Source organism: Haematobia irritans, chromosome 2, assembly GCF_050003625.1.
Source record: "Haematobia irritans isolate KBUSLIRL chromosome 2, ASM5000362v1, whole genome shotgun sequence".
NCBI lineage: Eukaryota > Metazoa > Arthropoda > Insecta > Diptera > Muscidae > Haematobia > Haematobia irritans.
Window position 1 is genome coordinate 220,090,230 of NC_134398.1, and position 26,192 is coordinate 220,116,421.

The 26,192-nt window shown below is 28.4% G+C and overlaps 2 protein-coding genes across 4 annotated transcripts in view; one reads left to right on the forward strand and one right to left on the reverse strand.

The window, feature by feature from the left end:
• Positions 1-901: 901 nt before the first annotated feature.
• The window catches only part of Rab3GAP1 (RAB3 GTPase activating protein subunit 1), a 109,185-nt gene continuing 83,894 nt past the window's right edge, over positions 902-26,192 (forward strand). The window contains exons 1-2 of the mRNA XM_075297483.1: positions 902-2,209; positions 2,271-2,443. Coding sequence (XP_075153598.1) covers positions 959-2,209; positions 2,271-2,443 — 1,424 coding nt within the window. The 5' untranslated portion in view covers positions 902-958. The remainder of the gene's footprint in view (positions 2,210-2,270; positions 2,444-26,192) is intronic.
• The window catches only part of haf (leucine-rich repeat and fibronectin type-III domain-containing protein hattifattener), a 481,095-nt gene continuing 471,076 nt past the window's right edge, over positions 16,174-26,192 (reverse strand). The window contains exons 12-13 of one of the 3 annotated variants that reach the window (XM_075297480.1): positions 25,592-25,876; positions 16,174-16,312 (exon numbers count right to left, since the gene is read on the reverse strand). In XM_075297480.1, coding sequence (XP_075153595.1) covers positions 16,183-16,312; positions 25,592-25,876 — 415 coding nt within the window. In that variant the 3' untranslated portion in view covers positions 16,174-16,182. Of the gene's footprint in view, positions 16,313-22,879; positions 23,001-25,591; positions 25,877-26,192 lie in introns of all 3 variants that reach the window. The other 2 variants (XR_012719793.1, XM_075297482.1) reach the window with 2 other exon arrangements.

Sequence of the window (26,192 nt, forward strand, 5' to 3'; positions counted from 1 at the left end):
AGAATTTTCTCAAAATTTTATTTCAATAGACAATTTTGTTATAATTGTATTTCTATAGAAAATTTTGTCAAAATTTTATTTCTATAGAAAATTTTGTCAAAATTTTATTTCTATAGAACATTTTGTCAAAATTTTATTTCTATAGAAAATTTTGTCAAAATTTTATTTCTATAGAACATTTTGTCAAAATTTTATTTCTATAGATAAGTTTGTCAAAATTTTATTTCTATAGAAAATTTTGTCAAAATTTTATTTCTATAGAAAATTTAGTCAAAATTTTATTTCTACAGAAAATTTTGTTAAAATTTTATTTGTATAGAAAATTTTGTCAAAATTTTATTTCTATAGAAACAAAGCACTATATATAAAAAAAATATTAAGAATTCTAGCAATCTACAAAACATTAAAAAATATACCATTCTTGGTATAATTCTACCAACTGTGAATGCACCTCTAGCGGAAATTTCGTTTGCGTGCCAACAGCTCAGTTTTGCCATGGCTTTCATATGGGAGCATAATGTAAACAATCGTTGATAACGCCGCGATTTTCGTTATCAAATATGTAGCAATACATTTCTAATGTATAACGAAGTATTCCGCCAAACGTGCAATACGGCCTTTAAAGTGTGTCGATGTTAACCGCTTGTAATGGTCGGTATACACATATGAATTTTCTCTAGGTGTAGAAAAAATTCTTGTCTGTGTTGGTAATACAGTTTCATATGAGAGCAAACTGTAAATAATCTATAATACAATCTCATTGAATTTTCCGTAGCCCTGCACATTTTATAGATGAACAATTTTCCGCTAGAGGGCACAGCAGGTTACTTTCGAAAGCTTTTTGCTCTTCGAACACACTGTTCAATTTCGCAAACACTTGGTAACCCTAGTGCAATATTTACAAGTATCAGCTGATCATTGTTCACAAAAATACTATCCAGTTTCACCAGACAAAAGGATGGCCGAGGAAATTGACGATAACGGCTTTTATAGAGAAGATTTTAGTGCAGAATCTGATTGGGAGGTGTTCTATGCCCAATTGTGTGATTTATTTCAAAAATGGGAATTATCCCAAGCAACCGATTGGGGTGATGATTTTGATGTTCATACTTGCAAGTGGCAAATTGAGGAAGAACATCTCGATGTTATGGGAAAACAAATAACTATCAAATACTATAAAGCAATATTCAGCAACAAATCGCAGAAAACAAAAAATGTTGATGAGAATCCCATGCCAGGTTTCCACGAAGATCTAATGTGCATGGCCAATACATTTGGACCTCCATCATTTCTAGACGACACATCCAATGAGGCTCATTACTTGGCTCGCATGTATGGTCTGCGGCGTTTGGTAGTTATTCATCCCACTCAGTTACAGAATCACTATTTGACAAGTACTTCAAAATTTAGCTTCTTCTTGAGCTCAATATCAGTTGTGGCTGCTGAAGTATGTTCCGCCGTTCCAATTTTTCTACAAATTCATGATCCCAAATGGAATTTCTTTTTGGGTGTTGGCATGTCCTCTTACATGCGTACAAATTTCAATTTGGTGGCTTTGAATCAAGCCCCCACTGAATATCTATATCTCTCGGGACTTGTGAAAATGTTCAAGGAGAAGTTACCACGAAGTTACGATCAACATCCTTCTGTGGTTTCGGTGCGTAATACCTATGCAATGGATACAATAAAACTACGTGTTCCCATGTATGTTCCATTTGGCATGACACCTTTAGTGGACGAAGAACGTTCGGTTATTAGTGTTTCACGGTTTGTGGCATTACCGCATGGCTATTTTCCCGGATCGTATTCGAATATGTTTGCTGTATTTACGTGGCCCGAGCTGGCGGATAATATGTTTATAGACTCTGCCTTACAGACACAGTTTATACCATCAAAAGCTCAAAATGGATTTCTGTATCAGACAGCCCATGCTAATTCATATTTAACTGCCTGCCTAAAGGACTATTATCGTTTGATTACTGCCAAAGATACAATCGATTCATACGTAGGAGCTAATTACACGGGAAAGCTTTTGCATTCTGGCGATGATGCCCTGGCTCAACTGAGTAGGCGAAATGTAGATGCACCCTTACCAAAATTGGCTGGACCCATGAATGATTACGAATTGAAGTCAATGCTGTGTTATCTTTTCCCTGAGATGCATCCCGAAATGGCCTTATTTTTCTATGAGACTTCAAGCAAGGAAAAGGTGAGAAAAACCTGTAAGTGCTTTTTAGAAATTTTTAAATTCATCTCTTTATGTTTTCTAGATTGATCCTCATCGCATAAAATCAGCAGAATCGGATTCTTTGATACATCGCCTTAGTTGCTTATTAGCCACTGTTCATGCCCATTTTGGTGGTAATAGTGGATTTGCCCAATTATATGCGGCCTTTACACGTGAAATACGTGGTTTGTGGAATTCTTGTACTCCTATACCAGGGTAAGTTCAAAAAGGAATTTCAGTAAAACTACTTATAGAAATTTATACTCCGAATACTTACGATAGATTTCCAAGTGAAATAATACTTTTAAAACATCATAAAATTAGCATTTATTAATTAAATTCTAATAAGTATGCAACAACAAAACTTTCTTACAATTATTCACAAACATAGGCGACGAAAACTATTCGTTACATTTTACACAAAAATTTTCTGTGAATGTGTGTGTGCAGCTAAAATGTGGAGTTTTTCTATGCGTTGTAATTGTTAGTTGCATTTCATTTAAATTTTCTTATTTCAATACAACTACAGCGCTAAATATTGATCAGCTAGTTTATTCGTTATGAAGTGGGTCATATATTTTCAATGTAAGTTATTAGTTTTTATTTTCTTATTTTCTTAGAAGACCCTTTTCTATTTATAGAGATCTAGAGAACAGGGATTATGTGTTTTCATTACATTGTATATTTGTTTTTGTTGTTTAATTTTAATACAAGAGCGTGTATGGTGTTAATATTAAGGCAGTTTTTTTATCATGAATCTAATTTATGTTCAAAACAATAATTACTTGTATTTCTATACAGTTTTATATTCGTTATTTTTACATTTCTACATTAGTAACTAGTATTTATTTATGGAGGGGTAGAATTGTTTTCAATTGTTGTTAAAATGAATTCAAATACACGTAGTTTAGAAATTTTATTACTGATATTTCCTGAAAAATATGGAATGTGATAACCAGCATCATATGCCATATGGCAGTAAATAATCTGACATGTTTGATTTATCAACAGTGAGTGCCATTTTGTACAGTGTTTATGAATTTCTGCATAGAAAAAGTTACCAACATTTTAAATGAACAAAAAAAAAAAATAAAATAAATAAATAAATGAAAATGTAAAAAATTAGGCATTCTCAATTAAAAATTAATTGGGTCAATTAGTTTTATGATTGAAGACAAAAACTATTTTTTGGTGATCACGGTTGTCAAAGTTGGTAGAATGCTATCAAAAATGGCAGATTGTTTACTGTTTGGTAGAATTGTTGCTGTTTTCGTAAATTTTGCAAAATATTCCTCTCCAACTAAGAAGAGATAGATCAAAAATTTTTATAGAAATAACATTTTGAGAAATTTTTCTATATAAACTTTCGAAAAAATTTTCTATAGAAATAAAATTTTGAAAAAAATTTTCTATAGCAATAAAACTTTGCTAAAATTTTCTATAAAACAAAAAATTGAGAAAAAATTTCTATGGAAATAAAATTTTGCTAAAATTTTCTATGAAAAAAAATTGAGAAAAATTTCTATGGAAATAAAATTGTGAGAGAAAAAAAATTGTATGGAAATGAAATTTTAAGAAAATTTTCTATAGAAATAAAATTTTGAAAAAACGATTTATAGAAAAAAAAAATTGAGAAACATTTTCTATGAAAAACAAAAAAAAATTTTTGAGAAAAAATTCATAGATATGAAATTTTGAGAAAATTTTGTATAGAAACAGAATTTTGGAAATTAAAATATAATTTTTGGTAAAACTTTCTCCAAATATTGGTAGATTATTTTTTGCACGAGTGGCAAACGTGGCGGTGATCCCATTTATTATACCCTGTGGAACAGGGTATTATAAGTTAGTGCATATGTTTGTAACACCCAGAAGGAGACGAGATAGACACATGGTGTCTTTAGCAATAATGCTCAGGGTGGGTCCCTGAGTAGATATAACCATGTCCGTCTGTCCGTCCGTCCGTCCATCCGTCCGTCCGTCTGTGAACACATTTTTGTGATCAAAGTCTAGGTCGCAATTTAAGTCCAATCGCCTTCAAATTTGGCACATGTTCCTAATTTGGGTCAGAATAGAACCCTATTGATTTTGGAAGAAATCGGTTTAGATTTAGATATAGCTCCCATATATATCTTTCGCCCGATATGGACTAATATGGACCCAGCAGCCAGAGTTTTATACCGATTTGCTTGAAATTTAGTACAAACATAACACTTAGTCGTATAGTCATGTGTGAAAAATTTGATTGAAATCGGTTCAGATTTAGATATAGCTCCCATATATATCTTTCGCCCGATATGGACTTATATGGCCCCAGAAGCCAGATTTTTGGCCGAATTTGGTTGAAATTTTGCACTAGGAGTACAATTAGTATTATAGTCAAGTGCGCAAAATTTGATTGAAATCGGTTCAGATTTAGATATAGCTATATATATTTCGCCCGATATGGACTAATATGGTCCTAAATGCCAGAGTTTTGGCCCAATTTGGTTGAAATTTTGCACAGGGAGTAGATTTAGCATTGTAGCTATGCGTGCCAAATTTGGTTGAAATCGATTCAGATTTAGATTTAGCTGCCATATATATCTTTCCCCCGATATGCACTTATATGGAACCAGAAGCCAGAGTTTTATCCCGATTAGCTAGAAATTTTGCACTAGGAGTACAATTGGTAGTATAGTCATGTGTGCCAAATTTGATTGAAATCGGTTCAGATTTAGATATAGCTTCCATATATATTTTTCGACCGATATGGACTTATATGGCCCCAGAAGCCAGAGTTTTGGCCCAATTTGGTTGAAATTTTGCACTAGGAGTACAATTAGTAATATAGTCATGTGTGCCACATTTGATTGAAGTTGGTTCAGATTTAGATATAGCTCCCATATATGTTTTTCTGATTTCGACAAAAATGGTCAAAATACCACCATTTTCCTTGTTAAATCGCCACTGCTTAGTCGAAAAGTTGTAAAAATGACTCTAATTTTCCTAAGCTTCTAATACATATATATCGAGCGATAAATCATAAATAAACTTTTGCGAAGTTTCCTTTAAATTGCTTCAGATTTAAATGTTTCCCATATTTATACCCTTCACCACTACTGTGGTACAGGGTATAATAAGTTTGTGCATTTGTATGTAACGCCAAGAAGGAGTAATCATAGACCAACCTTTTAGTATACGGATTGGCTTAGAATTAAATTCTGAGTCGATTTAGCGATGTCCGTCTGTCTGTCTGTCCGTCTGTCTGTCCGTCTGTCTGTCTGTTGATGTATTTTTGTGTGCAAAGTACAACTCGCAGTTTTAGTCCGATTGTCCTAAAATTTGGTATAGGGTCCTGTTTCGGCTCAAAGACGATCCCTATTGATTTTGGAAAAAATCGGTTCAGATTTAGATATAGCTGCCATATATATTTTTCACCGATCTGGTCATAATTGGCGTGTATATCAACCGATCTTCCTCAAATTCCGTACATCCGATTTTGCTGATATTTTGCAAAATATCAACAAAATCGGTTCAGATTTAGATATAGCTCCCATATATAGCTTTCGTCCGATTTACACTCATTTGCCCACAGAGGCCAATTTTTTGCTCCGATTTAGTTGAAATTTTGCATAGGGAGTAGAATTAGCATTGTAACTATGCGTGCCAAATTTGCTTGAAATCGGTTCAGATTTGGATATATTTTCCATATAAAGCTTTCGCCCGATTTACACTCATATGACCACAGAGGCCAATTTTTAACTCCGATTTAGTTGAAATTTTGCACAGGGAGTAGAATTAACATTGTAGCTATGCGTGCCAAATTTGGTTGAAATCGGTTCAGATTTAGATATAGCTCCCATATATATGTTTTCCTGATTTCGACAAAAATGGTCAAAATACCAACTTTTTCCTTGTAAAAACGCCACTGCTTAGTCGAAAAGTTGTAAAAATGACTCTAATATTCCTAAACTTCTAATACATATATATCGAGCGATAAATCATAAATAAACTTTTTCGAAGTTTCCTTAAAATTGCTTCAGATTTAAACGTTTCCCATATTTTTTTACTAACATTGTGTTCCACCCTATGCATTAGCCGACTTAAATTTTGAGTCTATAGATTTTGTAGAAGTCTATCAAATTCTTCCAGATCGAGTGATATTTAAATGTATGTATTTGGGACAAACCTTTATATATAGCCCCAACACATTTGACGGATGTGATATGGTATCGAAAATTTAGATCTACAAAGTGGTGCAGGGTATAATATAGTCGGCCCCGCCCGACTTTAGACTTTCCTTACTGGTTTTTTACTAAAATTGTGTTCCACCCTAATGCATTTGCCAACTTAAATTTTGAGTCTATAGATTTTGTAAAAGTCTATCAAATTCTGTCCAAATCGAGTGATATTTAAATGTATTTATTTGGGACAAACCATTATATATAGTACCAAAACATTTGACGGATGTGATATGGTATCGAAATTATAGATCTACAAAGTGGTGCAGTCGGCCCCGCCCGACTTTAGACTTTCCTTACTTGTTTTTTTTTGGATTATGACTTTTTCCCCTCGATGAATACCCTCAAAAATGGGTTTACCTAGGTTCAATGTGGTTGAACATCGTTATATCCTACACGAAATTTTGCGGGGTGAGAAAGCTATCGATATCCCATTTCCTTAATTCGAACAACAAGGAGGTCCCTTGTCATTGAGCTTAATATCGAATCGGGCAGCACTCAGTGATAAGAGAGAAGTTCACCACTGTGGTATCACAATGGACTGAATAGTCTAAGTGAGCCTGTTCTTGGTTACTGTTTGAGGGCAATCGGAAAATTAGTTTTGGTCGTTTCTTGAGGGACGAAAAACATATCTCTTCCACTATATATACAGTTGACTGCACCTGACGGAGGTGCTCAGAAAAGTCGAAGCCGGTCCCACCGGCCAGATAAGCCATGGCCACCGTTATCCTCTTGTGTGCTATTTAGAGCAAAGATTAGCAGCATCGTTCACCATTAGCGAATCTAGAAATCTAGCTAGAAATATTATACAAAGGAAAATCGTGCAATTTTTTTTGGAGGGGGATAAGCTCTCTTCCATAGGCCCTTCTACAATTGTGATTGAAACCGAACACCTAATCAATTGCAAATTTTTACGTTTTTAATTAAAATATCAATTATTTATTTATTGATTTATTTAATCAACTAACGCCCTTCTGGACAACATGTTGATAGAATCAATTATCCCAATTAAAAATAGTTGGTATTGCAAGTGGGACATATGGGATCACTTTTAGGTATAGCTCCCATATAAACCCACCACTAGATTTGACTTTCGGATCTTCTTGGAAGAGCAAATTCCATCCGACCAAATACCCATCTAACAGTCATGCAAAAATTGGTCCATACCATATATTATATATAGTCCCATATAAACCTATCGCCAGAATTGATTTCTAAATTTTATCTGATCCTGTTAAAATTTGGTACAAGATGTTAATATATGCCCTCCAAATGATATTCCACATTAGCAGATCCAGTAAAAATTCGTCTCTTTCGTCTCACGCGAAAATTGGTTCATATTGGTTTTTTAATTATTTATAGACTGCTCTATATAAACTGATCAAGAACTAAAAATGCTTATATAGCTATTTATTCTGCTTTACTTTATCAAATACAGACACAATACGCAATCCATGGTGGTGGATGGGATATAAGACTTGGGCCTTAACGAACTTTCGGCCGTTTTGTTTTTCTTATCAGAAGATCTTCTTCTCGAAAGTAAAAAATCATTGAGATTCAAATCATTTGGAGTCGAGTTTGTTGACCATTAGTCATTTGAACTCTCCAGTTTCCTTTTTTCCATTTGTCACTAAAGTACAAAAAAAATGTTTTGGTTACTAAACTCGTCGCTGTCAAATTCAATGGTGACAAAAATCGAAATAAGTAAAAAACGTCTTCCGGAATATCGATCTGTGTCGGTAATAATTGATAGCAGAAGATATTGACAAACAAGACAAATTAGTGGCGACAGATGGAAAGCGACGGCGACGACTACTACAGGAACCGCCCTCGTTGCATTCGGGTCTACGGCCCGGGGCGGACACAGGGGTTTCAAACCTGTCCAAGGTAGAGGTGTGCACGTGACACGAAAGTGTCGTGACTCACGAACATTTTCGTGACTCACGCGTGAGTCGTGAGTCACGCTGACGGCAATGGCGTGAGTGTGCGTGAGCGTGATTAACCAACCAAATGTCGTGCGTGAGCGTGAGTCACGAAAATAATATCTTCGTGAGTGTGCGTGAGTAACGAATTTCGGAAAAACACGCTCACGAAAATAATCCCGCTTACGAATATAAAATGCTTACGAGTTGAATTCATTTATAATTTTAGTAACATCCTACGTGGTAAGAGTTTTATAACGCACTCGATTTAACCATACTCATGTTTTCAGTCAGGTTCTATAGGTAAATCACTCATAAAATTATTCGTTAGTCACGAAGTTTTTCGTGAGTCACGACATTTTTCGTGAGTCACGATATATTTCGTGAGTCATGACATTTAATAGATTTTCGTGCGTGAGTGTGCGTGAGTATAAATTTTCTTTTCGTGAGCGTGCGTGACCGTGAGTCCTACCAAAAAATATCGTGCGTGAGTGTGCGTGAATAAGATTACTCCGTCGTGAGTGTGCGTGAGCGTGAGCACAATATTACTCACGTGCACACCTCTAGTCCAAGGACTGCAAACCCCCATTGGAGTATGCTTGTTTCCCGAAAAAACTGAAAATACCAACTCCAAAGGGCTACAACAACAACTACTACAGGAATACGGTTGATTTTTTAAATTAATTTCTTTTACTTGAATATCGTCAAATTCGTCAAAATTGTTTTTGAGTCAGACAAGCGATACAAACTACTCTACTATCATGTAAAGAGCTGAGTATTTGTTTAGTATTTAGATTTTTTTTTTTGAATTTTCTGTAAAACCTCAACTCTACAAACACGTTTGCAATATGTTTTCGTATCGAAAAAAATTTCAAAATTATATTTCTATAGAAAAAATTTTCAAAATTGAAATTTCTACAGCAAGTGTTTAAATAATTTTATTCCCATGTTTTCCAGAAAATTAATTTATAAAAAAAATGTTATTTTCATACATAAATTTGTAATTTCCATCAACTATAATTGAAAACAATTTCCGATCGTTTTTATAAATGCTTAACAATATTTTATCTAAACATGTGATTTCAATTTTTTTTAAATTAATTGCTCCCTTTTACTATGTTTAAATATGTACAGAATATATTTGTTTATATAAACATTTTATAAAATTTTAAATGATTTCTAATTTTAAATGTATGTGTTTTGTTGCTTTTTTTGTGTGTTTAACACTTGAGTAATTTGAGTTTTGCATAATCAATGCCATTACCAAATATATTTATGTAAACATATATGAAATATTTACTCTATATTTTAATATAGTTGCTATGACTAAATTACAAATTAGTTTATTAATTTATTATACACTAAATTACTATATATGCTAAATTGTATTTGTTATTATTTATTTTGTTTGCTTCCTATAAATCTAAAGTTTGCATTTAATATCAATGACACTCCTAAAATGTTCTATATGCGTGGAATATGGGATTTGTGGATGTTTGGATTTGAGTTTATCCCCTTGATTATGTTTTTTTTTTACAAATATATGAGTTTATATTCATTGTTAGGGTCATTTTCCTTGTGTCATGATATTAAATATTGTTAACTGTCAACTGTGTTTTTTTATAAATTATGTGTGTATGTATAATCAATCAATTATTCATATTGATATATTTTATAGATGAATTTGCGTATATTTTTTGTTGCTTGTGCGACATACACACATATGTTCACATACATATACACATATGTACAGATGTTTTATAAAAATATTTGTATATTTTGTCAATTTATAGACAAATTAGCTCCTTTAATGTGAAATGTGAAAAAAACGATTTACAAATACTATTGACTAAGTTGTTCTAGTACTAGTATCGGATGAAGTAAATTATTTAAGATTTTTATTTGGTATGTTTATCCATTTTTTTAATTTTTAGCTCTAGAAAAAAGTCGACTTAAGATACATCTATCGATCTGATTAATCAGAATTGGCTATAACAAAAGATCGATTGCAAGGTCGCCGTGAGATTGAGGTATTAGTGGGACCAGCATACATTGACTATTGCATTTATTTCTATAGAAAATTTTGTCAAAATTGTATATCTATAGAAAATTTTATAAAAATTTTATTTCCATAGAAAATGTTATCAAAACTTTATTTCTATACAAAGTTTTGTCAAAATTTTATTTATTAAGACAATTTTGCACAATTTTTATTTCTATAGAAAATTTTCTCAAAATTTAGAAAATTTTACCAAAATTTTATTTCTAAGAAATTTTGATCAAAATTTTATTTCTATAGAAATTTTTTTCAAAATTTTATTTCTATAGAAAATTTTGTCAAAATTTTATTTCTATAGAAAATTTTGTCAAAATTTTATTTCTATAGAAAATTTTGTCAAAATTTTATTTCTTTAGAAAATTTTCTCAAAATTTTATTTCTATAGAAAATTTTGTCAACATTTGATTTCTATAGAAAATTTTTTCAAAATTTTATTTCTATAGAAAATTTTCTCAAAATTTTATTTTTATACTAAATTTTGTCAATTTTTTATTTCTAAAGAAAATTTTCTCAAAATTTTATTTCTATAGAAAATTTTGTCAAAATTTTATTTCTATAGGAAATTTTGTCAAAATTTTATTTCCATAGGAAATTTTGTCAAATTTTATTTCTATAGAAAATTTTCTCAAAATTTTATTTCTAAAGAAAATTTTCTCGAAATGTTATTTTTATAGAAAATTTTCTCAAAATTTTATTTCTATAGAAAATTTTCTCACAATTTTATTTCTATAAAAAATTTTGTCAATTTTTTATTTCTAAAGAAAATTTTCGCAAAATTTTATTTCTATAGAAAATTTTGTCAAAATTTTATTTCTATAGAAAATTTTGTCAAAATTTTATTTCCACAGAAAATTTTGTCAACATTCTATTTCCATAAAAAATTTTGTCAAAATTTTATTTCCATAGAAAATTTTGTCAAAATTTTATTTCTATAAAAAATTTGGTCAAAATTTTATTTCTATAGAAAATTTTGCCAAAATTTTATTTCCATAGAAAATTTTGTCAAAATTTTATTTTCATAGAAAATTTTATTTTTATAGAAATTTTTATCAAAATTTTATTTCCATAGAAAATTTTGTCAAAATTTTATTTCCATAGAAAATTTTGTCAGAATTTTATTTCCATAGAAAATTTTGTCAAAATTTTATTTCCACAGAAAATTTTGTCAACATTTTATATCTATAGAAAATTATGTCAAATTTTTATTTCTATAGAAAATTTTGTCAATTTTTTATTTCTATTGAAAATTTTGTCAATTTTTATTTCTATAGAAAATTTTTTCAATTTTTTATTTCTATAGAAAATTTTGTCAAAATTTTATTTCCATAGAAAATTTTGTCAAAATTTTAGTTCGATAGAAAATTTTGTCAAAATTTATTTCCATACAAAATTTTGTCAAAATTTTATTTCCATAGCAAATTTTGTCAAAATTTTAGTTCCATAGAAAATTTTGTCAAAATTTTATTTCCATAGAAAATTTTGTCAAATTTCTATTTCTATAGAAAATTTTGCCAATTTTTTATTTCTATAGAAATTTTTATCAAAATTTTATTACTATAGAAAATTTTGCCAATTTTTTATTTCTATAGAAATTTTTATCAAAAATTTATTACTATAGAAAATTTTGTCAAAATTTTATTTCTATAGAAATTTGTGTCAAAATTTTATTTCTATAGAAAATTTGTGTCAAAATTTTATTTCTATAGAAAATTTTGCACAATTTTTATTTCTTTCGAAAATTTTCTCAAAATTTTATTTCTATAGAAAATTTTGTCAAAATTTTATTTCCATAGAAAATTTTGCACAATTTTTATTTCTTTAGAAAATGTTCTCAAAATTTTATTTCTATAGAAAATGTTGTCAAAATTTTATTCCTATAGACAATTTTGTCAAAATTTTATTTCTATAGTAAGTTTTGTCAAAATTTTATTTCTATAGAAAATTTTGTCAAAATTTTATTTCTATAGAAAATTTTGTCAAAATTTTATTTCTTAGAAAAATTTCTCAAAATTTGCTTTGTTTTGTCAAAATTTTATTTCTATAGAAAATTTTGTCAAAATTTCATTTCTATAGAAAATTTTGTCAAAATTTTTTTTTCTTAGAAAAATTTCTCAAAATTTTTTAGAACATTTTCTCAAAATTTTATTCCCATAGAAAATTTTGTCAAAGTTTTATTTCTATAGAAAATTTTGTCAAAATTTCATTTCTATCGAAATTTTATTTCTATAGAAAATTGTTTCAATTTTTTTAGTTCCATAGAAAATTTTGTCAAAATTTATTTCTATAGAAAATTTTCTCAAAATTTTATTTCTATAGAAAATTTTCTCAAAATTTTATTTCTATAGAAAATTTTGTCAAAATTTTATTTCTATAGAAAATTTTGTCAAAATTTTATTTCTATAGAAAATTTTGTCAAAATTTTATTGTTATAGAAAATTTTGCACAATTTTTATTTCTATAGAAAATGTTGACAAAATTGTATTTCTATAGAAAATTTTGTCAAAATTTTATTTCTATAGAAAATAAGTGAAGTACCTCTTAGTTCGAGAGGAATAATTTGCAAAATTTACAATTTTTGGTAGAATTCTAACAATTGCGTCAACCTTGCTGTATGGGCGTTTAGATAAATCCTATAAAAGTTTCTCGCGCACAAATCACTTCCAAGCCAATGATCGCATGTTTCCAACACCAGTCGACTGTATGGCACGGTTGCCACAAAATTTGTAGAAAATTTTACCAAAAAAACTACCAAACAAAAAAATCGTATTTTGCAAATTTTTATACCTTAGAATTTTTTTATTTCTATAGAAAATTATGTATTTCCATAGTCGCCATTCTGAGAGCCGAAATTGAAGATTACTATACTCGACTTTGAATACTTTATTTTTTTTTAATGAAATTCGATTATTCGAAATCCCGATTTTCATTTTTTCTTATCCCTATTTACACAAATAATATGATGACATACCTAAGGCAACTAATTTGTCTAGTAATATATATTTGAGGAAATAACTTATATTTTTAGCAAAAAATAGGTTTTTTTGAAATTTAGCTTACATTGAAACCTCTTTTCTATTTTCCCTCAAATTATTAGATTTTTGCAGTTGTAACATATAGGATGATATTGATATGAAAATCAATAAAAAAAATATACAATTTTCTATTGTACATAAGAAAATTGAAAGTGTGTTTTTTATCTTAAAAATACTTTCTACATATGTATATGTCTTCTTTGAATGATTCATCTTGTCCTTGAGCTGCTCAGAAGATGTTTTTCAAATGAAACTTTTTTATTTGGAAATTCCTTCAAAACACTACCGTATTCGTTAACATTGTAAAAATTTATATTTTTATTGACGAAAAAACAAAATTACAAGAATTTTACATCGACCCTCTCTCAATATTGCCTTCCATTCCTTGCCATTGGGTAGCATAAGAATTGGTTTTTTGTTCTATAAAAATTTATGTAATTATCAACATAATAAAAAAATTAGGGTAAATTTCAAGCTAACCATTAAAACAAGGTTAACTGACTAACCTTAAAACCTTAGAACGGATATGTATATGTAACGTTGCCAAGTTTTTTTCTATGGGGTCATTACTTCCCGCTAGAGCAGAGAGGCAAATAAAATTTTTTTCCGCTTTATTCCTATATAGGACCATGGTGTGTATAAGTATTATTATTTGTCAGTACATAATTGCGTATACGTATTTGTATTATACATTTTTATAACGTATACGTTAGGGAGGTGGGTTGTCATTGAGCTTAACATGGAATCGGGCAGCACTCAGTGATAAGAGAGAAGTTCACCAATGTGGTATCACAATGGACTGAATAGTCTAAGTGAGCTTGATACATCGGGTTGCCACCTAACCTAACCTAACCTAGGGAGGTGGGTTATAGCATACACTTATGAATGGTAATCAAATATAAAAATGATAAAAAAATTATACATTACTGTTCAAAATTATAGCAACCAAATATAAAATAAAACAAAAATGAAAAAAAAAAAAAATTATTTTTGTACATATAAAGACAGGCTTAATTTATTAAAGAAAATACTAAACATATATTGCAAATTAATTTCAAAACAAAATATATAGCTTTTTATAATAGTTTTCATACATTACAACAAAATACGTAGTTAAAAATTAATAGAACCTGCAGAAAATAAAGTTACAAATTATTGGTTTTATATTTTTTATATATGTAGAGATTGAGCTTGGATTTTGTACAACTTAGTTACAAAATATATTAATAAAATTGTCATTGCACCATTCCGTTATTGTTTCTTTAATGGATTTTGTAAAACTAATATTGCATATACATAGATATGTTTGCCTTAGATGTGAAGATAGATTTATAGGGGAGTTAGTATTTGTTTTTTATATAATTAAAAACTTATATTTAAATAAAATGAAAAAAAATAGAATTTTCCAAAAAAAGAAGGATATTTAAAACTTATGTCCAAATGATTTCAAGCAGTAGTATTTGTAAAATTTCTTTCTTTTAAAAGGCGGGTTGTCTGCTAGAAATCATTTGAAGTTTTGTTAAAAATAGATAAAGAAAAAATAATTAGTAAATTTATTAAATATATATGAATTCGTTGCTTTATTTTTTTGTATAATTTTTAATGACAAGATTTTAATCAAAACTTAACTGAGGTCATTGTTTTTTTGTGACGTTAATGTTTAAAAGGATTTCCAAATGAGAGAAGTTTGTTTTTTTCAATCTGTGCTACATTTATGATCAGGGCTTTTTCCTATCAAAGAAGGCGCAGACGTTGATGAAGTCAAAGAATTTGTTTTAATTGTAGGCTCCTTAATAGATTCACTATTTCTAATGGTGTTATTGCTATTCGTAGTAGTAGTAATAATAATATTATTGCTAAATTTATTATTATTGTTATTTTCATTATTATTAGAATTAATCGTTGATTCGTTCATTTGCTCTTGCTTCTCTTGTTGTTGTATTTGTTGTTTGTGTAAAGTGGACTGGTGTTCTGGTGGCATTGAATTTGCATTATTTCCTGCATTGATTGTGGCAACTATGCATGAGTTTATCTCATTTGACCCACTAATCGAAACACAATTGCTTGCCAGGGGGGTAGATAAAGATGCTGATGATGATGGTAATGTTACCGGGGCCGATTTGGTGGATATTAACTTTCTCTTCTTCACCGGATGGTGTACGATTTCTTGACGCTCATATTCATTGAAATAGTTTTCCACAATAATACCATTGTGATCATATTCCTCAGGTATTGCAGAAGCATTTGCGGAATATAAATGCTTAGTAGTTTGTGATCTGGGCACTACATCGGGAGGTGAAGTACAACGGGGATAAGTAGAGCTTGATGAACTACTACTAGCGGAAGAGGAGTAAGTAAGCAGAGGAGGATGGTTACGTCTTAAACGGTTTTCTGTTGTATATTGAGCATGTTGATGATGATGGCTGTGATTATTATGATTGTGATGGTGATAATGATGATGGTGATGAGGAGTTTGTTGATATGGCTGTTGCATCTGGTATTGTTCTGTTGTTAAAATATTCAAATCGTACGCCTGATCGCCCCTAACAACATCACCAACACTAGCACCACCTTTGCTTCCATTACTTTGGCAACGGAAACGATTTCTTCGTTGCTGCTGCAGCTGTTGTTGATTGCGACGATTAGGCGTAACGTATTGTCAGAAAAGTTCATCTAAATTTAATACAACATCGAAATATCAGGAAAGCATAACCCGCCCTCATAATGGCACTAAACCATTGCGTGTCGTTGGATTTCTAGCCATATAAATATCCATATCATGATCGGTCCAATTATCCGATGTATCGCAATAGTTATTTAGAGTATGAGTTGAACCAGCTGTGGAGTATCTGCAAAGCAAAAACAAAAAAGTGAATTAAAAAAAGATCAATTAGTAGTAATAGTTGTAGAGGTGTAGAGGAAATTAGCAAAGTAATATATAAAATAAGATAATGATCTATCTAGGAAATTAAATATTTTTGTTAAAAAAAGTTACGAAAATAAATATTTAACAAAAGAAACGATGGGTTCACAGGAAAGTTAGTTAGATTTTTTAATACTTAAGATTTTTAGCTATTATAAGCAATTTTATTAAATCTTTAATAGTTAAATTAATCGATCACAATTCCAATTTCTCAGTGGACTATTGAGGGACTAAATTGTAAAATTTAGATTTTTTCTAAACCTACTGTAACCTACGGTTGCGACTCGAGCCGGAAATAATCTACCAAAATTTGGTGAAATTTTTACCAAAAAACTAGCAAGCAAAAATTTATTTCTATTGAATATTTTGTCACAATTTTATTTTAATTGAAAATTTTGTATAATTTTTATTTCTATCGAAAATTTTGTCAAAATTCTATTTCTATCAAAAATTTTGTGAAATTTTTATTTCTATCGAAAATTTTGTCAAAATTTTATTTTTATTGAAAATTTTGTCAAAATTTTATTTTTATTGAAAATTTTGTCCAATTTTTTATTTCTATCAAAAATTTTGTCAAAATTTTATTTCTATCGAAAATTTTGTCAAAATTTTATTTCTATCGAAAATTTTGTCTAAATTTCATTACTATCGAAAATTACCTAAAAATTTTATTTCTATCGAAAATTTTGTCAAAATTTTATGTCTATGGAAAATTTTGTCCATTTTTTTAGTTCTATCGAAAATTTTGTCTAAATTTCATTACTATCGAAAATTTTGTCAAAATTTTATTTTTATCAAAAATTTTGTCCAAATTTTATTTCTATTGAAAGTTTTGTCAAAATTTTATTTCTACAGAAATTTGTGTCAACATTTTATTTCTATAGAAAATTTTGTCAAAATTTTATTTCTATCGAAAATTTTGTCAAAATTTTATTTCTATCGAAAAGTTTGTCCAAATTTTATTTTTATTGAAAATTTTATCCAATTTTTTATTTCTATCAAAAATTTTGTCAAAGTTTTATTTTTACTGAAAATTTTGTCTAAATTTCATTTCTATCGAAAATTTTGTCCAAATTTCATTACTATCGAAAATTTTGTCAAAATTTTACTTCTATCGAAAATATTGTCTAAATTCTATTTTACCAAAAGTTTTGTCTAAATTTTATTTTCATTGAAAATTTTGTATAAATTTTATTTCCATTTAAAATTTTGTCATAATTTTATTTCTATCGAAAATTTTGTCAAAATTTTATTTTACCGAAAATTTTGTCTAAATTTTAGTTCTATCGAAAATTTTGTCTAAATTTCATTACTATCGAAAATTTTGTCTAAATTCTATTTTATTTCTATCGAAAATTATGTCAAATTTTTTTTACCGAAAATTTTGTCTAATTTTTTTTCTATCGAAAATTTTGTCTAAATTTCATTACTATCGAAAATTTTGTTAACATTTTATTTTTATCGAAAATTTTTTCTAAATTCTATTTTACTAAAAATTTTGTCCAAATTTTATTTTTATTGAAATTTTTGTCCAATTTTTTTTCTATCAAAAATTTTGTTAAAATTTTATTTTTACCGAAAATTTTGTCTAAAATTTATTTCTATCGAAAATTTTGTCAACATTTTATTTTTATCGAAAATTTTGTCTAAATTCTATTTTACTAAAAATTTTGTCCAAATTTTATGTTTATTAAAATTTTTGTTCATTTTTTTATTTCTATCAAAAATTTTCTCAAAATTTTATTTTTACCGAAAATTTTGTCTAAATTTTATTTCTATCGAAAATTTTGTCTAAATTTTATTACTATCATCAACATTTTATTTTTATCGGAAATTTTGTCTAAATTCTATTTTACCAAAAATTTCGTCCAAATTTTATTTCTATTGAAAATTTTGTATAAATTTTATTTATGTAGAAAATTTTGTGAAAATTTTATTTCTACAGAAATTTGTGTCAAAATTTTATTTCTGTAGAAAATTTTGTCAACATTTTATTTCTGTAGAAAATTTTGTCAAAATTTTATTTCTATCGAAAATTTTGTCAAAATTTTATTTTACCGAAAATTTTGTCTAAATTTTATTTCTATCGAAAATTTTGTCCAAATTTCATTACTATTGAAAATTTTGTCAACATTTTATTTTTATCGAAAATTTTGTCTAATTCTAATTCTATTTTACTAAAAATTTTGTCCAAATTTTATTTTTATTGAAAATTTTGTCCAATTTTTTATTTCTATCAAAAATTTTGTCAAAATTTTATTTTTATCGAAAATTTTGTCTAAATTTTATTTCTATCGAAAATTTTGTCTAAATTTTATTGCTATCGAAAATTTTGTCAACATTTTATTTTTATCGGAAATTTTGTCTAAATTCTATTTTACCAAAAATTTTGTCAAAATTTTATTTCTATTGAAAATTTTGTATAAATTTTATTTCTGTAGAAAATTTTGTCAAAATTTTATTTCTACAGAAATTTGTGTCAAAATTTTATTTCTGTAGAAAATTTTGTCAACATTTTATTACTATAGAAAATTTTGTCGAAATTTTATTTCTATAGAAAATTTTGTCAAAATTTTGTTTCTATAGAAAATTTTGTCAAAATATTATTTGTATAGAAAAATTTTTAAAATTTTTATTTCTATAGAACATTTTGTCAAATTTTTATTTCTAAAGAAAATTTTGTCAAAATTTTATTTCTGTAGGAAATTTTGTCTAAGTTTTATTTCTATCAAAAATTTTATCAAAATTTTATTTTAATCGAAAATTTTGTTTAATATTTATTTCTATCGAGAATTTTTCTCAAAATTTTATTTCTATCGAAAATTTTGTCAAAATTGTATTACTATCGCAAATTTTGTCAAAATTGTATTACTATCGAAAATTTTGTCAAAATTTTATTTCTATACAAAATTTGTGAAGTACTTTTTAGTCGGAGAGAAATATTTTACAAACTCTACCTAACCATCAAGAATTCTACCAATCTTCCAAATCGTAAAAAATACTACCATTTCTGGTAGAATTCTACCAACTGTGGCAACCGTGATAGTTATCCATGAAAAAATTGCAATATTAAAATATATATAGTCTATCTATGAGTATGACTCGACAAACGGACGGACTTAAAAGCCAGATCAATGGATAATGTGCATTATTGGCAACCGATGTACTACAAAGGGCGAATACATTATATATATGTACACAGAAAAAAATTCTGATTCTATCGCAAAATTAATTAATCCAATTATTTTTTTTAATTGAAATTGCTTCAATCACAAAATTGATATTGAAAATTGATCAAAAAAATATGTTTGATTAAAAAAATTTATTGATTTCTTCGGAACTTTCAATCGATTTTTTAATTGATTCAAATAAAAATTGAATTGAATCCGAGCAAAATTTTCAATAATATTTTTAATTTGGAATATGGTTTTATTTAAAATATATAAAAAAGTTAATTGTATAAGTTAGTTTTTTATTTGGTGATATTTCTTCTGTGTAGAATTATTATATATTTATTTATGTATTTCTTTCTATGCTGGAAATGTAAACAGGTATTTATCTTAGGAAAAAAGTTGGTTTAAACATAAAACAAATTGATAAAATATTATAATTAGGGTGAATATCCTATTAAAAACACTTGCATATTGGGAGCGTATACGCATTATTAATTTAAAGTACAGGCAGCGTATACGTTGTTTTATCCAATATAGTACGTATATGTACTCATGTACTTGTATGACAATTTATTTTAGTTTTTTTTTTTATGTGTGTAGTATCTATGTTGCGCTTAAGATGACTACAAACTCTCAAGAGGCTAGGATTTTTGAATTTATGGGGTAACAGCACAGTTTGAAAATTTCACATGATCGTCTGCTATATTTATTGGAAGCGCTATGCTTCCAATTATTACCCATATTGATATTGTTGATTGATTGATCAAAATAAATAGAAATGTAGCTACGATTTATATTTCATATAGATTACTTTTTAAAAATATGAATTCAACTTGAGAATTAGAAAGTTAGTATACTTCAAATAAGATTGAAAGTCATTTATATAAATGATCAAATTGTCGAAAAAAAACTAGAATCTTAACGGGAAATTTTTATTTTTTTCTTTTATCTTTAAAATTTAATTATTGTATATTATAAGTCGGAGATGTTTTAACATTTATAATCCTGCACTGTAATTACAAGATTTTAATCTTGTTGTGTAGGTACTCAATAAAATGAAATGAAAAAAAAAATATGATTTATTCATACAATTTTCAGCTATCAAAACTGTTATAGAAATTTAGAAATTTTGGTTTTACTGTCTAAAACAATATATTTTTATTTGAGTATATTAATTTTATATTTGTTTAATTTTTTTATTATTTCTAAATTAACATTTTTTCAAGCTCGATGTCTTTTCAATATCTTTCTTTTTTTTCCAATATTTCGATTGAAACGCTTCTTAAGGGTAATCGCAAAATATTGAAAAAAAAAAACAATAATAATATTATAATAAAATTATTCAAAAGACCTTGATCTTGAAAAAACATTAAATTATTATTATATTATATAACAAATAAAGTCAAAGAAAATTGAAGTAAGTAAAAAAGAAGTAAGTAGGATTAAGTCACCAAACAAATATTGTTTCATGAAAAATATTCTTTTAGTAGGTGACTATAACGTATACGTATTATTAATTAATTGCCAAATAAGCGTATACGTTATTTGTCAGACCCTAATACGTTTACGTATAAAATATTAAACCAATTCAAATTTTAAAATTTTTTCAAATAAAAAAAAGAACAAGTATATACGGCCGTAAGTTCGGCCAGGCCGAATCTTATGTACCCTCCACCATGGATTGCATAGAAACTTGTACTAAAGACTGTCATCCACAATCGAAGTAATTGGGTTGCGGTAACACTTGCTGAAGGCAAGGTATCTTAAAACTTCTTAACATCGTCTTCACAATTGTAAGTTAGTCCATACGGGGTATATAATAAACAAAAAAGGCCGATTAAATACGTACATAATTCAGTTTGACAAAATTTTGTATAGTAATAAAATTTTGACAAAATTTTCTATAGAAATAAAATTTTTATAAAATTTTCTACAGAAATAAAATCTTTACAAAATTTTGTATAGTATTAAAATTTTGACAAAACTTTCTATAGAAATAAAATTTTTGAAAAAATTTTCTATAGAAATAAAATTTTGAAAAAAATTTCTATAGAAATAAAATGTTTAGTAATAAAATTTTGACAAAATTTTCTATAGAAATAAACTATTGGTAGATTATTTTTGGGGATCGACTATATATAACTATAGACCGATGCGGACCAATTTTGGCATGGTTGTTAGCGGCCATGTACTAGCCCATTGTACCAAATTTCACCACGTACCAAATTTCAAACGAATCGGATGAATTTTACTCCTCCAAGAGCTCCGGAGGTCAAATCTGGGGATCGGTTTAAATGGGGGGTTATATATAATTCAGACCGGTATGGACCAATTTTAGCATGGTTGTTAGAGACCATATACTAACATCACGTACCAAATTTCAACCGTATCGGGTGAATTTTGCTCTTCCAAGGGGCTCCGGAGGTCAAATCTTGGGATCGGTTTATATGGGGGCTACATATAGTTATGGACCGATATGGACCAATTCTTGCATGGTTGTTAGAGATCACATACTTACACTACGTACCAATTTTCAACCGAATCGGATGAATCTTGCTCATCCATGAGGCTCCGGAGGTCAAATCTGGGGATCGGTTTAAATGGGGAGTTATATATAATTAAGACCGGTATGGACCAATTTTTGCATGGTTATTAGAGACCATATACTAACACCATGTACCAAATTTCAACCTGATCGGATGAATTTTGCTCCTCCAAGAGGCTCTGCAAGCCAAATCTGAGCGTCGGTTTATATGGGGGCTATACGTAAAAGTGGTCCGATATGGCCCATTTTCAATACCATCCGATCTACATCAATAACAACTACTTGTGCCAAGTTTCACGTCGATTGCTTGTTTGTTCGGAAGTTAGCGTGATTTCAACAGACGGACGGACGGACATGCTTAGATCGACTCAGAATTTCACCACGACCCAGAATATATACTTTATGGGCTCTTAGAGCAATATTTCGATGTGTTACAAACGGAATGACAAAGTTAATATAACCCCCATCCTATGGTGGAGGGTATAAAAATTAAATGTTATATAAAAAAATTAAATTCATAAACCAACTGAATCGAAAACTAGTAACGCATAAAAATATGAATAAAATTAATTAAAAAAAAAAAATAAATATGAGATGTGTCAACTTGTCCTTAACATTTTTTATCTGTTAAAATTGTTTTGGGGTTTTTTGATTTCATATAACTTAAGTATATTTTATATAAAATCTTTCTTCTTCGACCAATCTTTCTTTTTCGACCAATTAATAATTTTATATTTAAATCTATATGATCTTTTGTATTTTGGCATTTACTTACACAAAATAAAATTGGTCTTCTATTTGGTATGAAACTAAATATCACTTAAGGAGCTTCAATATTTCAAAATGAATAAACAATAATTATAAAAATGCATCTGGGATTTCTTTAATAGCCATATCTAGAAAAGAAAACCAAACCAAACTCTTGTCAAAATCAAATATTGAATATTGCAAACTAAGTTCAGCTTTGTACCGAAAGCCACTGAGAATAAATAATAATACTTTTGTTTTAAATCACCCATTGCAATATTATACCAATATTTAATTGTCCCATAATTATAATATTTATGAAAATGTATTATTAATGATATTTGTCGATATTATTTATATTCCCTTTTTATTGCTTATGTAGTCCACAAACAAAGTATAATGTGATGTAAGTGTCAATATATTGACCATTATTTGATATAGGCTTTTTGCATGATGTATGTCTTTTTGGACCAATGTGTTAAAAATATGTAATGAAATATTGATAATATGGTCATGTAATTGATTTCGTTTTTTTTTACTAAAAATGAAACCGTTCCCTTTATTCACTATATAGAAAGAATTTCCTACGGAATGAAACTTTGAACAAACGAATTTCCCCTTTTTGTAATATTTTATTAGAGTAAAGTAATCAGTGTGCACCCTAAAAATAGGGTGAAACATAATATGTTTGAACAATACAAACAGTATCTTGTTTCGACAAACCCTGAACATATTTATGCTTGAAGCAGAATATGTTCGGGCGTATATGTTACAGAAGCGGTTTTGTTGAGTTTTTTTGAGGATGTAGGCTCTACAAATTTAAAATTGGCTTACAGATCACATCTAACGAATTTACGTTCTCTGTTTGCCAACAGAACTATTCATATTCAAAAAATGTCAGTTTCCAAATCCAAAATATGCTTCACTCAAATAAAAGTGAATCTTATATTTCACTACAATCGATTTAATTCTATTTTACTTCATGGAATTATTACGTTTTAAGAAAGTTTCCATGACTTTAATAATTTATTGCATACATTAATTAAATTAAATAAAACAGAGAAAAAAAAATTGTACGAAAAATGAAGCATAAAGATTAACTAAATTCATGTATTCGGATTTTTTTTTTAATTTGAAACAATTTACCAAATAATGCGCAATTTGAACTCCATTTTTTTCCTTCAAACTACGAAATTTTCTTTAATAAGTGAAAAATAATAATTTTGTCTAACAAATGTTCTTGAATTTGTCGAAAATTATTTACTTATTTTTATGAAATGGGCGTTTCTAATACAGTTTAGTTAAAAATTTCTAAAATTAACTAAAATTTTCTTTCCTGGTGGGTTCACTGTTTTTGTTTAGTGTTAAAAGCAAAAAAAAGGTTTTCCTATTTTCAAAACAACTTCAAAAATGCATAATTCTCCAAATAAGTATTAGCCTATTTTTGAAGCTTTTTTATTATTAATCCATAGATTTAATATCTCAATTAATATAAAGATTATATTGATTTTTCTTTACTTTAAGGGAAATGTACATTACTTCAAAAGCATACGACTTTAACGGAGGGTCGAAAAATATTTATTTATTTTTGTGATATCGGCGCGATGTCGGCGTTTGTAATACTGTTCAGTTAAAATGTTCTAAAAATAATCAAAATTTTTTTAAAATTACCAAAATTGTTCTTCCGCGTGGGTTCACAGTTTTTTCAGTGTATGCTAGTTTTATGAATATTCATGTAATGTTGCCCTTAAAAATAATGTGCTAAAAATTGGACCAAACATATATCGTATATAAAAAACAATCTTTTTTTAACTCCCTAAAAGATGTTTTTTTTTGATTTTATTTGGCTCGGAATCAATCAAACTGAAAATTTGTAATTAGAGTTTGCCTTAATAAAAAGTTTAAAAATGAAATTGATTTAAAGTCCGAGTTTATTTCGATTTTTCCGTTATAGACTTTTTGCAATTCCGAATATCGGAAAACGGGGTTATACGCCCTAACATAAGACAAATACGTTTTTGTAAATTTAATTATAAATTCACTTTTTTAAATTCAGTGGTGCATTATAATTGCACCAACTTTTATATGGAAAATTTTCAATACTCAATATAATTGGTTTATTCGGTTATTTTTAATATAAGCGATTTTCCGTTACAAGGAGTTTTTTTTAATCCACCATCGCATCGCATCAATTGCAATCTCCGTTTTTTTTTTTTAACAAAACTACAAAGATAAATAGCCATGATAATAGCACAGAATTTTACATGAATAACATATTATTAACATCATTTCATTGTCATTGGAGCTTTAAATAATAGTGAGCTCTAATGCATCTCACATAATAAAAAAAAAACGAAATAACAAGAAGACTGGTTTTTATGCCACAAAGTCAAAGACATTGACAACAATCATGCAATCTCAAATGCAGCTGTCAGTCTTACTGTTTAGTTGTCTACCTATCAACCTATCTATCATTTTAATTAGATTATTTTGTTAGTGTGACATAGTTTAGCATAGTGTTTGTTATAGTTGAGTGCAAGAGTAAGAGAAAAGAGAGAGAGAGAGAGAATGTGGGTATTTGTATATGCGAAGATGATAGTAAGGAGATCTAGATGAGATAGTGAAGAGAGTAAGGTTTTCTTTTTTTATTTCGCATGCATACACATGTGTCTACGATGCTGATTTGTTGTTAGTGTAGAGTAACACGTTTTCTGTTGTTTGAATAGTGGGACCTACTTACCGACTTCCAGGTCGATGATTATGTATGTGTGTGACATTCAATTGATCGCGTGATCTAGAACGCGGCCGAGAACGACGTGTGCTTGACGCAACACTAGTGGGACCGCCATGTATTGAGCCAGCATATGAGGCACGTGACATTCTCTCTGAGGCAGCTGCTAATGATTGACGTGATTGCCTCAATTCAGGTCGAGAATTGACTAAATTTGTTGGAAATGCGGTACCCAAATAGCCGCGATGTGAGTTATTCGAAAAGCTATGCTGGGATTGGCCATCGGCAATTGATCTTGTTTTTTCGAATTATTTTTGTTTGTGAGTCGATGGGAAGTATTGGTGGTATGGTGTAATAAAAATAAGGTGTTTTGGCATTGTTTTTGTCATGATTTTGAGTGATGATATTGGGTAATGGTTTGTTTGATCGCAGGGTAGGATGATTTTGAGGTAAAAAAGCAAAAATAAATGAACATTGAATATAGTCAACCGAAAACAAAAATACACAACAAACATATATTTAAAATGCAACTAAAATATAACTACAACAAAATGTTTATAAATAAGTAGCTTTGTATGGGTGAATTTTCATAATTTCTCCATCAAACCCG